This window comes from Numida meleagris, chromosome 1 (assembly GCF_002078875.1).
Source record: "Numida meleagris isolate 19003 breed g44 Domestic line chromosome 1, NumMel1.0, whole genome shotgun sequence".
NCBI classification, from domain to species: domain Eukaryota; kingdom Metazoa; phylum Chordata; class Aves; order Galliformes; family Numididae; genus Numida; species Numida meleagris.
In genome coordinates this window covers 190375875-190391365 of record NC_034409.1, presented here as the reverse complement: position 1 = coordinate 190391365, position 15491 = coordinate 190375875, and the positions used below count along the sequence as shown (strand labels likewise).

Sequence of the window (15491 nt, the reverse complement as noted above, 5' to 3'; positions counted from 1 at the left end):
TGGGCTTGTTTAGCTTGGAGAAGAGAAGGCTCCGGGGAGATCTCACTGCGGCCTTCCAGTACTAGAAGGGAGCATATAAACAGGAGGAGGAGTGACTTTTTACATGGTCTGATAGTGACAGGACAAGGGGGAATGGGTTTAAATCAAAAGTGGGGAGATTTAGGTTAGAAGGTAGGTAGAAATTCTTTATTTAGAGGGCAGTGGGGCCCCGGCACCGCTGCCCAGAGAAGCTGTGGGTGCCCCATCCCTTGAGGAGCTAAAGCCAGATTGGATGGGTCCCTGTGGAGCCTGAGCCAGTGGGGGACAACCAGCCCATGGCAGGGCTTGGAACTGGATGATCTTGAAGGTCCCTTCCAACCAAAGTCATTACATGATTCTATGATTCAGTGGTTTGGTAAGTGTGAAACTTAGATTTCTCCAAGTGAAAAACCCTTCTGAAGCACTCTTTAAGGTGCTTCCCACTGAGGAGCTTTAATTATCAAAGAGGAAACCAGATCATGGTCCGGAGCAAACCAGCATGCACCATGCTGACTTACAGCTGCTGATGACTCTTTGGGATTTTTGCTGCTTTCTCTGGGGATATTTTTTGGTATGAGTAATCTCCCAGCTAGTGGATCGTAAGGTAAACTTGGCCAAAACCTTTACCTCATTGCAATCCAGTGCAATCACCACTTACCCTGTGAGAAGCTATAAACTGGCACGACGCTGCCCATACCCACAATTAGATTTCACATTGTACTATCCGTCACTTAACAATATCAATGAGCTCAATAGGAAATTGCTAATTGTCACCGTTCCCATGTTTTCAGGCTGGTAATCTCAGAGAAATACACCACATGCTTGATATCACAAACTCGTGGCAGCGACAGAGCTCCCAGGATGATGGTCTGGCTTACTGTTACCTACATGAATTAATGGGATCCATGTGAAATATAATAAGCATACTAAGAAGACAGACAAATTGTTGGCCTCTTGATGGACTTCTCTTTTAGATACTTACCATGCTTGCCAGCCAGTGGCATAGGCACTTTAACAGATACCTGCCTTATTTATTTACTATGCAACACCCAACTTAATAGCTTGCTTCTGTATCTTTGGGCCAGAGGCCAAGGCAGATGTTTGCCTGACACCAAATCCTATTAGAGGCTGCAGTAACACAATTGTGTGTTAAAGCTAAATATTTTATAGCCTACCCTTGCCACCAAGCATCATCATTCCCTAGGCATTTAGAGGCAACTATCCATTGGCAAAGAAAAAATAGTTTTCTGGCTGGCAATTGAAGACAGTGGCTTTCCTGGGAGTTAATAAGCACCAGGATGGCTTTCTAAGAACTGATTCAATGCCATTCAGTGTGGTGTGGTTGCATGAATTCAAACGTAACCACTTCCTTTGATAGCCTCAAGGAGCTGATCTGGGACTGGCACCATTTGGTGGCAAAAACGTGGAGGAACAGCACTGCAGTAGAGAAATTGTACTTTAATGAATCGGTGTTAATAGCAGTCTCTGGAACAGAGGTTCGAAGAGTACGAAACTTGTTCTACTGATGAGAATGCAAAATGTGAGAATAGAGATGAAAATAAAAGAGAACTTTTTTATTATTATTATTTATGTATTATTTATGCTGTTTGGCCTCTTCAGTGAGTAGGGTACTCCACCTCCACATGAGAAGTTGCCTCAAAACCTTTTGCTTTGTGCTGGTGAGAAAATAAATGAAGCTGCAGGGCCTGAAGTAAGTTGCCACATCTACAAAATAAAAGCCTTTCCTTATAACCTTCAGCTCTTACACAGATGCATTAATTTTAAAAAAGTAAGTAAATAATAAATAATTAAAAAAAAACCCTATTTCTGGACAAATATTTAGAGAATTGTTCACTGTATCAAATAAATATATACAGAAACAAATAGTTCCTGCCTGTCCACTGGCCTATTCTTTGCCTCGTTATGTTCCCCCCAGCTAAGGAAGATGCGCTGCGGTGCAGATGGAGCAGGGCAGCAGGTAATTAGACCCCACGGCTCCTATCTCACCTTGCAATCCCCTGTGTGAGCCTCAGCAGTGCAAAGGGGCCATGAGGAGAGCACAGCATCCCTCTCACACTGCAATGAATTACATCTCATGGGCAGGCGAAGAACTCCACATCACTTCACCTTACTCTGTGCTGCTGCACCAGATCAGCTTTAGCAAGCCACATGCTATTTTTCTTAGACCTAGTGCTTGTCCAGGATAAAGCTGTCACCTGCAAGCTCATTGCAATAATGTCTCTCCTTCACAAAAATGCTCCCTGTCACTGCCCTGACTATATTAGCAGTAATTTGAATAGGAAGTCAGGCAGTATAACATGAAAGGCAAGGAAGATTCTGAAGCTCTGTGAACACAAGCTAGCATTTAATTTACTTCCCAGTTGCAGAGCTTGCAGCCTTGTTTATTTTTCAAAGAAATGATGCTACTCAATTGGATTTCACTGCAGGGTAGGTAGGATTCTAAGCCCAGAGAACCGTCACCTGCTCTTGTAATCGTGATAACAATGCCAAGAGAGACGTGGAGGTGAGAGGGGATAAAACACGCTTCAGATATCTGAAACATCAGACTTGACATTTTGAGCCAAATTAAAAAAAAAAGAAAGAAAAAAGAAAAAAATAAGGCTCTGAAAACAAAGGAAATGTGAAAACGCTGGGTCCAGTGTGCTCTTGCTCCTCCTCTTCCTTTCTGAGCCGAAATGTGAAAGGACTGATTCCTTCTTACGGTGCATCCTCACCTGCTGAGATTTTGATTTTTCTGCTTCACTTGTGTTTTATAGGGCTTTTACATTTCTAGCTCAAGTAATCCACACCTGGCAGCCAGGGATGTGATAGTCTTGACAGCATCATGGAAACTCACTCATTATTTTTGAGAGCTCTTTCACAGTTTCCTCTTCTGCAGGGCACCCAGTGCGATGCTGATACTGCTAATGCCACTTGATGTTGTGCCAGGTTTTGACTATTTTTTTCTTTTCCTGAAGGCTGGGAGGTCTGTTTTAATTAAAGATCCATGCAGATAACCCTGTTTTGCTCTCACATCCCATTGCCACTCTAACCTTCACATGGAGTTATCAGGATGCTAAATTAGGAGAAGGGCAACGGGCAGGCAGTCCTTTTACACAGCTCCTTAAGTCAATCCAGGCTCTCGAAAGTCAGAGTGAAGTACAATAATCACAGTATCCGATAGCACATTATTCTCCCCCTATCACTTAAAAAAAAAAAAAGAAAGCCATTTCCAGCAGCAGATACCATACATCTCCATCACAGTGCAGTGCAAACCTCACCAGCAGTGCCTCTGGAGCCTGGGTTGTTTTAAAAGGTGATGGTGAAGCACTAAAAGTTTGGCATTCAGCATCACTTTGAGTCGCTCACTGAAACCATCAAGACCTGCTGAGTCTGCCAAATTTGACAGTACATCATGTGAGCACAATTTCCCTTGAGATGTCTGCACTTCTGTTTCTATGGCCTGGCTTGAGACATCCATCCAGGTACTCAGATGGCCCTGCCACAATAACATCAGTCTTTCTCACACTATTTTAAGCGCATTCAACTCCAAACCCAGCTGCAACTACTACAATAACAGCTTCGCGTGGACTATTTCTGAACTTCTGTTCTGCAGAAAGTGGGACCAAGTGGGAATAGTGTGGGGAGTAAATAATGAGGAGAACAAGCCCGCTCGCTTCAGAAGCCTATACCACATTTGGTCTGAATTTGGTTTCCCCTTGGAGAGAGAGCTTTATCTCACTGGTTCATTCCTTTCTCTTACTGCTTCCTTTTTAAGAAATCTTTCCAGTGCAGAATGCCGTATAATATAAAGCTATCAGATGGTTGAAAGCATAAGGTGTAATGGGATTTCAAAAGCACTTGGGCATCGCTCTATGTATACTACCATTTAAGTTAATGGTAAAATCTTCCTTTGACTTCACTGGGATCAGAATAAAGGCCCCTTTTAGAAAAGCCCGCTAATGTATTTCTGCAGTTCATAGCGATGTACAGAGAACACTGTTTTCTTCCCCGAGAATGTGAGCAATGCTAAAAGCATGAAAGGAGCAATGAAATAAAGTTCTCACAGAATTGCCTATTGACTATCTTAAAAAACCCTTTCTCTTTAGTCACTTGAAATGTGTCACAGGTTAGAAGTTAGTTGGGGAAAAATGTCAGCGGATGATGTTAAAGAGACCAGCCCTTGGACTGAAGCTGTCTTCTTCCTCCTCCTATGAAGCACCTTAAAAGAATGGTAACTTCAGTGCCTCCTACATACTACAAGGCTGTGGAGATCTAGAAACAACCCTGTGAAAGTTCCTCTTCTTCCGAGCTTTTCTTCTTTGCAGCTGGAATATTTTTTAAACCTGAATTTCGCTCCAGTAAGTGAAACTCTCATATCCCCAATTTGCCCAAGGGAATGCAAGGAATTTTTTTTTGTTGTTCCTTCCTACTCTCATAAATTGTTACAAATGAATACAGGAAACAACAATTATTCAGCCCTCAGGGTTCAACTTCTGGAGCTGCACTAGCAAGCTGGAAGTTACTTTGCGTTCAGTACATTAGAATTTGTGCTATTGCAGCTTGGGGCAAGGCTAAAGCTGGCCTTGAGTTTAATTTTAAATGATGTTGTACGTTGGTGGACTGTAGGGAAAAGAATGCAAACCAGTCTTGCATACACACAAAAAGGACCTCAAATGTGAGCACATTTGGTCAAAACAAATGCCCCAAAACCCTGGCAATATGATCATTTTGAGCATACTGCAGATGGCTTCATTTCATATGAAGCCTTTAGCAAATGTATCCGTCCTGAAAGACAGGGATGTACTAGGTGGAATGGCAGAGACGTGAGGTTCAAGCATGCTGCAGACAGGTGCTATGGGCACACGCTCAAATATGATGTCCTGTGCTGGGCCTGAGCGTCTCCTAGGCCATTTGTCAGATCAACCCCTTACCACAGAGTCATGGAATCATTAAAGTTGGAAAAGACCACAAAGATCATCTAGTCCAACCATCAACCCATTCCCACCATGCCCACTGACCACGTCCCTCAGTGCCACATCTCTGTGGTTCATTAACACCTCCAGAGACAGTGACTCCGCTACCTCCCTGGGTAGCCTCTCCGGGTAACCACTCTTTCTGAGAAGAAATTTTTCCTAACATCCAAGCTGAACCTCATCTGACACAGTTTAAAGCCATTACCTCTCGTCCTATCACAGTTACCTGGGAGAAGAAGCCAGTCCCCACTTCATCACAAGCTCCTTTCAGAGAGTTGTAGAGACTGATAAGGTCTCCCCTAAGCCTCTTCTTCTCCAGACTGAATAATCCCGGTTTCTTCAGCCATTCCCAACAAGACCTGTGCTCCAGACCTGTCACAGCTCCACTGCCCTGCTCTGGACACTCCCCAGGGCCTCGATGTCTTCCTTGTAGTGAGGAGCCCAGAACCGAAGACAGCACTCGAGGTGTGGCCTGACCAGTGCCAAGTGCAGAGGGACAATTACTTCTCTGCTCCTGCTGGCTGCACTGCTGCTGACACAAGGCAGGATGCCAGTGGCCTTCTTGGCCACCTGGGCATGCTGCTGGCCCATGCTCAGCCATGCGTTGGCCAACATCCCCAAATCCTTTCCCAACACACAGCTTCCCAGCCACTCTGCCCCAAGCCCATAGCGCTGAATGGAGTTGTTGTGACCAAAGTGCAGGACCCAGCACTTGCTCTTGTTGAAGCTTACCCCATAGGCCTCAGCCCAGCAGTCCAGTCTGTGAAGGTCCCTCTGTAGGTCCTTCCTACCCTCAGAGAGGTCAACACTTCCTCTCAGCTTGGTGTCATCTGCATGTTCACTGAGGGTGCGTGCAATCCTCTTGTCCAGATCATCAGTAATAATAATAAACAGGGTCAGCCCCAATCCTGACCCCACAGAGATGCCCTTGATTCCCTGTGGCCATGACAAGCTCATGCTCAGGTAACTGCCAAGGAAAAAGCAGAGTGCACGGCTCTGTTCCTGCCTGTAGCTGACTTGCTGCACAAACCTGGTCAAGGTACGCTCCCTCGCAGAGCCCCCAGCAAGCCTCTGAGCCAGGAATCAGTTTAACCTAATTTATTTAACTCTCTTTCTGAGACTGTTGTAGCACTTAGATAAAGAAAGCAGCCACACATCTAATACACAGAGCAGCTGTTATCATTTTAAAAGTCAACATATGCCAGGAGTTACTGCACAGACCATGTCTGCGTCCCCCCCCGGCCTCTGTGTGAAAAGGGAGATTGGTGACTCCTGAGCTGCCGAGGTTGTTGGCTGCTGTTCTCTCATGTGGTCAATTAAATGTGTGCACGTAAATACAGTTAAACACAGCCTTCGGAAAACGAAGTCTTAAAATAGCCTGTTGGAGCACAGAAAGGGTTCTCGCTTTGTTTGCCAGAAGTGGACGTGTAACTCCCACAAGCTTATTACTGTGCTTTAGCAGGGGAGCGTTCATGGAAAGAAAAGTCTGCACCGAGCTGCCCCAGGAATACGAGGCAGGGATAAAACACGCCGTGCTTGCATTAGCCTGCAGTCTGGGGTGCATGGAAAGAGCTAGATACACAAGTGCAAAAACGAAAGCCACATGCACCGCTTTACACGTTTCTCCAGAAAGCCTCTGACAGCACCGCGTGCTGTGTCGTTGAGGCAGAATTCTGCTGTTCTGAAAAAATGAACCGAAAAAGGGGACAGAAATAACAGAAAGAAAGGAACAGGCTTTAACTTCAGTGTTAAATAAACCTTTCCCTGACCCTAAAACTGAAGTAATTACCCCAATCAATAAACCTTTTGTACGAGCTCTGTTGGATCAAGAGAACTCGCTGCCTGCAAACAGCACCCTGACAGCAAGTGCAAGGCTACCACCAGCCCATCTAAACACACATGTAGGAAAAGCTTTTCAAAAGGACAAATCTACCTCCGTTTTTTTTCCTATTAAACTGAAGCACGACCAAAGCCAGATAAAACCGGATCACTGGAGACGTTCAGACACCCAACTTCTACTGAAGTGAATGCTTATTGGCACCCAAACAATTTTTACACACATGGCTTAATCTCATCTGTACAACAATATAAATGCAAATGTGTGTCTGCCTCTCTCTCCTTTTTTTCCCATCCAAAATTACCACTTGTAGTCATTCAGCTCTACTGAAAGAGGAGTGTATCTATACAAACTAAAATTAAAACAAAAATAAATAAGAACAACACAAAAACCCGAACAAAACAACAAGCAAAAGCTGAAGTGTAATGTTAAATGAATGATTCCATCCCTGCTTTAATTTAAGCTACTTCACACACTAAAAATTTATGCTGCTAGCTTTTTCTTGCAGGGCATCAATGAAGAAATATGCTGTATGAGGAAAGAGCAGTGGTGGAAGATTTCACAGCCAAGAATCTGACCTTTACGGGCTTCTTGTTATTTAATTATCTTTGAGATGTGTCCCTAATTTCTCCTTTATTAGAGATGCCTAGAGTCCTGAACAGAAGAATCCTGAAATAATAATTTTGCCTGCCATTAAGGCCTGGGAAACAGGATAATTATGTAAGAATTGTTTTAGACACTCGCAGAGAGGGAAAGGTCACCACAAATAACACCTCGGTTTGAAAGAATAGTCTGACTGCGCATTTCTTGGAAGTGCTGCAGCTCTTCTGCAGGGCAACAAAACCCAGCACTGGGACACACTCCTCCTCTGGGCTCCCTTCAGTGGGAAATGAGACTCTTATCAATTCTGGGGATAGACACACAGGTGAGAAGACTTGGGGCACACTAATAAAGTTATCAGCTGCTGAAGTTTTAAGGGCCGTGTCGCTACCATCTAAAACCATCACCTCTGCTGTACTGAGAATAGCAAACAAAAACCTCTGAACATGGGGATTATAAACTAATGCAAAAGCTTTCACCAGCCCACAGCCCTCCTGCCATTTCCAGATCCATGTCCAGGATACAAGGTATTTTTTATTAAGCTCTATAAAGATTAGTTTTACACTTATGCCTGGATGAGAAAGTAAAATGTCTCCATGCTACTTCACTCGTGGAGAGGGAATCTCCTACAAAGCTCAGAGCTCACTCATTTCCATCTCCCATGGCTGAGCCAGGTTTGACTGTGGTGGAGTTGGCAACCTGCTGTCTTCTTGCCATCCTTCTGCACAGACCAGCTCCCCTCTCACCTGTGGCCAAGTGGAAGACTGGCCATAGAATCATAGAATCATTAAGGTTGGAAAAGACTACTAAGATCATCTAGCCCCACAATCAATCCATCACCACCATGCCCACTTAACCCATGTCCCTCAGTGCCACATCTCCACAGCTCTTGATCCACTCCAGGGACAGTGACTCCACAACTTCCCTGGGCTTGCGGCCTGAAGCTATCTGTGGATAAGCCATGGAATCATAGAATCGTAGAATATCCCCAGTTGGAAAGGACCCACAAGGATCATCAAGTCCAGCTTGATGGGGATGTTGGACTAGATGGCCTTCAAATGTCCCTTCCAACTCAAATGACTCCGTGATTCAATGAAAAGCTAACTGAAGCCAAAGAGCAGGAAAGAAGGCATCGAAAAAGGATGTTGGCAACAAGAGAGTCATCAAAAAAGGCACTGACCATCTGATGGAGCATCTGTCAAGCAAGGGCTCGTAATGGGACACAGAGAGCTGAAGGCAAAAAGCTATTTGCAGAGCATGCAAAGCTCTGCTGTTATGTTGCAGGAGAGAGATCAATAACATCAAAAGTGAAGTTGTGATTTTCCTCCCTGCCAAGGCTCTCATATGTCACTAAATATTTTTTTTCAGTGCAAAGCAAGCAGAAGGAAAGAGTTTTGAGCTGGGGAAGGCACAAGCTATTATCTGACTGTAGAGGGCTACCACAAGGTGCTCTGTGGAACAGGGGATGGGGTGAGGTGACCATGGGATGAGATGACCGTATTCACGCAGCAGATGAGAACAACACTGGTAACTGAGCACCTCCATGAAGCAGCTGGAGTTCCATTAACAGGTAAAGGGTCCTGATTTGGCCAAGGACTTGCTCAATTTTCAGCATGTGACAACTCCTTTGTTGGATATACTCACAGGACATGTTCAGAAGAGGGTGACTGGGACATGACATCCATTATTCCTGAAGATCTGACTGAACGTGAGGGGGTTAAGTAAAGTAACAAGGGAACTAGCTAAGGGAAAGCATAAGCCAGAGCGGATCACACCCCTTGTCTGCACATTCTCCTCAGTATTTACATGAGATCGATTTAGACTTTCCCAGATGTTAGCGAAGCAAGTGTAAATAAAGTGAACGGCTTTGAGACTTCAGTGGATAATACCTGGGAACCCGCCCTGAACTGGGAGTTGACAGAGTTTAAGTCAGCATACACACAGGCAACGAATGTAAGGGAAGCAAACCTGAGTCACCCAGCCTTATCCTTTTCCCTTTGATAACAGCAAGCCAAATACCGAGGTACTTTCAGAGGTGTTCTGGTCCCCTCTCACACAACCCTGTCCTCTCAGGAAAGGACCCAGTCCCAAGCTTGTCTGTGCCCTGTAATTTCTTCCCTCCTTCCTAAGCTCGGTTCTGCTGTGAACCCACAGGTATCCTTCACGTGTGTGAGCTGCATGAGGGCTGTGATATTTTGGGCTATCGCAGGAAGGGAGCTTGCCCTTTGATGTGTATTATAAAGCGCTGTACGTGCTGGCAGCCCATTATAAATAACAGTGCCAACTTGCTTGTGCTTTGATGGGGGAAAGTAAAAGTACTTACAGCAGCTTTCTTACGGACAGTGGAGGGGGCGGGAGGAACAACGCGCCTTACCCTAAACTTAAGCGCTGTCTCCTGCAGAAGATAAAAGCCAGACAAAACCTTGCACCCTACCACGGGTGCTGTACACGTGTTCCTGCTGCTCGTTGGGTGACACGATGGCAAACAGACGCTCACTTCTCAGACAGCTGATGCTGCTTCTCCTTTTGATTTCTCCGCGGCTGCGCGCAGCCAAACCTGAGCTCAGCAGTAACAGCTGCTGGAAGACTTTCTCTCTCCAGCTCTGTAGATGTTTGCAGCCTCCCAGATGTTTCTTACTCCTCCCAAGCAGATTTCGGCCAAATCTCTGTCTCAGAAGTGCTGATTCCAGCTGATTCCTCAGCCCACTATTTTGGTCTGCTTACACCAGATTGTTGGGAATAAATCACCGCCGTCGGGGAGAAGTGAATCCACAAAGCGCTTTGCAGAGAAGTGTTAATATTAGCAATTTCAGAAAGCGCTTCCAATGTCGTTCACAAAAAAAAAAGGTTAATTATCATTGAGAGACTTTGCCTGGCCATTCCTTTATAACACCGCGCATTGTAATTTGGAGGAAAGGGACATAAAAATGTTATTAAAAGCTGACAACTTTTCTAGAATAATCTTATTTCCCTCCACCTGAGTTGCCTGTGTTCTGTAGAAGAATAAGCCGTGGCAGGCATTATATATATACTGTGCTCTCCCCAGGTTCACAAGCAATGGCATGTAACAGGCACACATTTTGACACCACATAACTCTGCAGCGATGACGGCTCCGCATCCTTTTAGAAAACAGGCTCAACTGCCATCTCTCGCCCTTAACATCAGAGCTAGCGTTCCTGAGTGGATTTAGTTACAGCTGTATCAGATTCCAAAATGGTAGGATGGACAGCCTCACCATTTATGAAATTAAATGTGCTATCAAACTGGGAATACACATGCTTTTCTCCATTCTTCTCCGGTTTTCACTAGGAAAATGGAAGGCCCAATCATTCCAGACTAGCACTGCACAGTAATTTTACTTGATGCTGTCAAGCAGAGCCCGCAGTGATTTTACTGGCTCTGAAGGGTTTGGTCTGTTAGAACAGAGCAGGTAAACTTGGAAAATCAGCATCCTTTCTATTCAACATTGCATTGCTGAAGTGAAAGCCGCTGTCCTTGACTCAGGCGAGTCCTTGCTCACAGTGGAGGAATGACTGTATGGTCTGGCTTTATGCACTTATCATTCTGATTTCCATTATCAGTTCTGTGCTTTCTCCTATTATTCATGATTATTAATTAATGCTTAATGCATTTTCCCAGCCGTTCTATCACCCTCGCAGCATCTCTGGGGAAATGTCACTCTCCTCACGGCGAGCAGCTGAAGCGTGAACTTAGGTTGGGTCACAATTAGCACATCCATCAGAGCCCAAGACTTCCAGGCTGCTGGTCCTCTCCTCACATCACCGGATCCTTCTTCCTCCTGCATCCCAGCCATACCTTTCAAACACGCTCCCGCTGCAAGCGCTGAGGCTGCACAATAATAAAGGGAGATTTTTCTACGTGCTCCTGCCACAGAAATCAAATGAAATGGCAGCTTGCCGCTGACAGCCAACACAGCTCTGCAGGCTCCTCACCCCACGCAGATCGAAGGGTTCCCATCAGGTGTGCCTTGATTTATTTGTTTGGCACTGCCACGTTACACCCTGGTTCATAAACACGGTGTCAGGCTGTTGTATCCTCTTTACCTTGGCACCAGCAAAAATCGTAATGCTACCGTACACCAGTATGGATAGACTTAAAACAAGGCAGCTTTGTCTTGGCAGACCTCATGAATACACTAGAAAGGTTCTGAAGCAATATAATGCATTTTCACACAACACCTGCCCTGACTTTTTTTAAACAAGCTGTTGAAATCTAGGTTAAGGAGAAAGCTACTAACCTGTTAAGGATATTAGGTTCATTATAGTAATTTAGGATAATAATTAGGATAATTTAGGTTAGATGTTAGGAGGAAATTCTTTACTCAGAGGGCAGTGAGGCACAGCTGCCCAGAGCTGTGGGTGCCCCATCCCTGGAGGTGCCCGAGGCCAGGCTGGATGGGGCCCTGGGCAGCCTGGGCTGGTGGGGAGCAAGCAGCCCATGGCAGGGGTTTGGACTGGATGGGCTTTAAGGTCCCTTCCAACCGAAGCCATTCTGCGACTCTAAGATTTTTATCACGCTTCTGTAGATGCTGAACAAATCTGGCCAAATTCTACTCAAGAAGCCCCTTCTTTATCTAAGTTTTTTACTTATTTCAAAATGAGTGGGTTTTCCTGTGAGCAGCTTTTCCAGTACACAGCAGCTTTGTGCTGCTATACAGCTGCCAAGCGATTCCCATGTACGGAGCAAGGCTCTCTTTTACTGTATAACAAAAAAAAAAACCCCACACTTCCTTGTGCCGAAAGACAGAATGATTTGAGGGCAACAGGGAATCCATCATGGATTGTTCTGCTTATCACATGGTCACGAAGGTAGGGCAGAGTGTAAACAAAACAATATTGCCTTAAAGACAATCTGACATGCTTCTCACCCACACTGCTCCCCCACTGCTCCAAGACAGGTTAAGGATGTGTTGCCTTTTTTTCCCCTATGTTAGTGCAATGAGGCAGGGAGAGAAGTCTGGCTGGAAGCTCATTTCGTATCGCTTTGAAAACAAACATGTAGTGGCTGTGCTTTAAAAATGTTTTCTTCCGTGAGAGCCTTACTGATTTCCCGCGCTGGGGAAATTCAAACTGGAGAAATTCTTAGAGCAGGAAAAAAAAAATCATGCTCAGAAGGGTATCTGGAGGCTGCTGTGGGCAGAGGGTGGTCAGTATAGGGCTCAGCTCCCAGCACTGCTGCAGCAAAGTAAATCTGCCCAGGGAGGAGGTTTAGTCACTGCCCTGGAGGTGTTCAAGAACCATGGAGATGTGGCACTGAGGGACGTGGTTAGTGGGCATGGTGGGATGGGTTGGGGGTTGGACTTGGGGACCTTAGAAGTCTTACCGAATCTTAATGACTCCATAATTATAATTGAAAGTAAATCTGTACTCCACAGGACAACACTTCGGTTTCCTAAACTCATGTGTAACTGTTTCTGGTGTTGCTTAACTCCGAACAGCAAAAACATGTGAAGTTCCAGCTTTTAAATTTAACACAGCAGCGCTTTCACTTCTCCATTAGGTAAACTTGAGCGTTTAAAGTGAATATTGGGATCTTAATGATGGCTTTAATAAGACCTAAACTTTTAATTAACCTGCCAAGACAAATTACAGCCCATAGCTCTTAGGCAACTATTGCAGACAGCTGAGACTCAACACCAATACTTCTTTGGGGAGAGGGATTAATGGCAGCTTCGGACTGAGTCTGTTTTTTTTAGCAACGAAAAAAAAAAATCCATTAAACAATCACTGTGGCTGGAAGAAAGCTGAGCGCCAGTTTTATGGAGCAATCTTTAAATTACAACCAAACGAATTTGGGGATATGAAAAGGTTCAGCGGGCGAGTCCAACTTAAAATTAAATTCTATTGAGTCAGAAACAGATTCCGCTGTTTATGGAGTGAAGTGAGGACACGTGGTGTGCCCGAGCGCACAGGCAGCCTGCAGTGCAGGCAGCATCCTTCCCACAATGGATAGCAGCTCATCAGGGGACTTATTGCCGGAGCAGCCCAGAAACCTGTTAATCTGTACTTCTTAAGAAATCTGAGCTTTTTTTTCCGTTAGCAAGGAGGATGAGAGATTCCTGGTGTTGTGGTTCCTACGGCCAAGCCGTGCAGTGCTCCTTGCTGGTTTTAACCTCAGCACTCTGCCCGAGCTCCTGCTGCAGTGATTTGGGCAGCGCTTCAAGGCAGGGCTGTCACAAAAAAACTGCTGCACGGTGCCGCTCGGTGCTCTGCAATCGTTTCTCTACCTCTGCTCCAGGAAGAATAAATTAAAAAAAAAAAAGCTAAAAAATAAGATCAAAGGAAAAGTGAAGCAGGGAATTTCAAGCTTGTGATCCAGCTCTGGCACCGGGTGGAATCTCGTTCCGGATATAGTTATTAAAAAGGCATACAAAATACTTACATGCTATTTAGGGCCCAACAGCATTCAGCCAGTTGCTAAACACATCCTCTGCAAACATTCCATCCAAAACCACACAAAGCTACCATGCAATCTGAGTACGTGCGTTAACACCTGGCCTGAAGGCAGACGGTTTGGGAACAGAACAGGAAACGCTTACCAATGGCAGTGGTAAGGAAAGAAACCACTTCCGACTCCTTGCCATCATTGTAGAAGGCCAAATGCCATATGCCTGAATCCAAGTACTGGATAAACCCCGTCTCGTGGCTGGACAAGGGCACAAAGGTTCTGTGTTGCCTCTGAGGTCCTTCCAAGCCTCTCGCCTCCTGGGTCAGCAGGCGTCTTCCATCGAGGAGCTCGACAAAGTCAAACTGAAATACAAGAAGGAGTGATGTCTGGGTGCATTTCCTGCTTCCACGAGCTTTTTTAGGAAGGGGACAGATATATTTTGCATCAAATATGAAAAATATACATATACAGACACACTGTAAACAGTATTTTCTCTGTTAGGGTCTATCCAAGTCAGTAACGTTCCCAGATTACCTGCAAGCAAGCCTTTTGGAAATAGAATCATAGAATCACAGAATCATAGAATCACCAAGCCTGGAAAAGACCTCCAAGATCATCCAGTCCAACTGTCCATCCACCACCAGTATTTCCCCACTAAACCATGTCCCTCAGTATGTAATACATAAATAATGAGTATGTGAATGCATTTCCCCGTAATTACACAGAACAAGAAATAATCTTTATTAAGAATGTGATTTGGGGCACAATGACCCTTCTGACTTGTTCCTTCTGTAGAGACATAGGCAGGGAAAGAGCAGTAATGCCCTGGCACAGGCTGCCCAGGGAGGTGGTGGAGTCAGAGTCCCTGGAGGTGTTCAAGAACCATGGAGATGTGGCACTGAGGGACGCGGTCAGTGCTCATGGTGGGAAGGGCTGATGGCTGGACTTGATGATCTTAGAGATTTTTTCCAACCTTAATGATCCCATGATTCTTTTCTATGATTCTAAAACTGAGGTCCAGAGAATGTGGCCAAATTGCACAGAAAGTATGATGAGAAGCTACTCAGAAGCTTATTTGTCATAAGGGCACGTAGTGATAGGATGAAGGGAAATGGCTTTAAACTGGAAGAGAGTAGATTTAGAGTAGATATTTGGAAGAAGTTCTTTACTGTGAGGGTGGTGAGACACTGGCACAGGTTGCCCAGTGAGGCTGTGGATGCCCCCTCCCTGGAAGCACTCAAGGCCAGGCTGGATAGGGCTTTGAGCAACCTGGTCTACAGGGAGGTGTCTCTGCCTATAACAGGGAGGTTGGAACTAGATGATCTTCAAGGTCCCTTCCAACCCAAACCATTCTATGATTCTATGATTTTCTTTTTGGCTTGATTAATAAGACAAATAAATCACCTAAGCCTAAATGTTTTTAGCAGTTTTCCAGAGCTGCTTTCAGTTATCAAGAGAAAGATGAGTCTAAGTCAGATTTTGTAAGTAAATGCTGGCATACATTTTGCAGAAGTATTTTCCCCAGTGAGCAACGTTTCTTTCCTTGAATCAACATCAGATGTAGTTAAAAAAAATCATATAAAACGAAAAACAGATTAAGTAATGGAAAAAAAGTCCCATTTACGGGATAGCTTTCAGAAATTTTCCTCAA

The 15491-nt window shown here is 44.9% G+C and overlaps 1 protein-coding gene across 5 annotated transcripts in view; it reads right to left on the bottom strand.

The window, feature by feature from the left end:
- Positions 1–15491, bottom strand: part of TENM4 (teneurin transmembrane protein 4) — a 593977-nt gene that overhangs the window by 155915 nt on the left and 422571 nt on the right. For all 5 annotated transcript variants that reach the window (XM_021382894.1, XM_021382902.1, XM_021382887.1 and 2 more), the window contains one exon: positions 13992–14202. In XM_021382894.1, coding sequence (XP_021238569.1) covers positions 13992–14202 — 211 coding nt within the window. The remainder of the gene's footprint in view (positions 1–13991; positions 14203–15491) is intronic.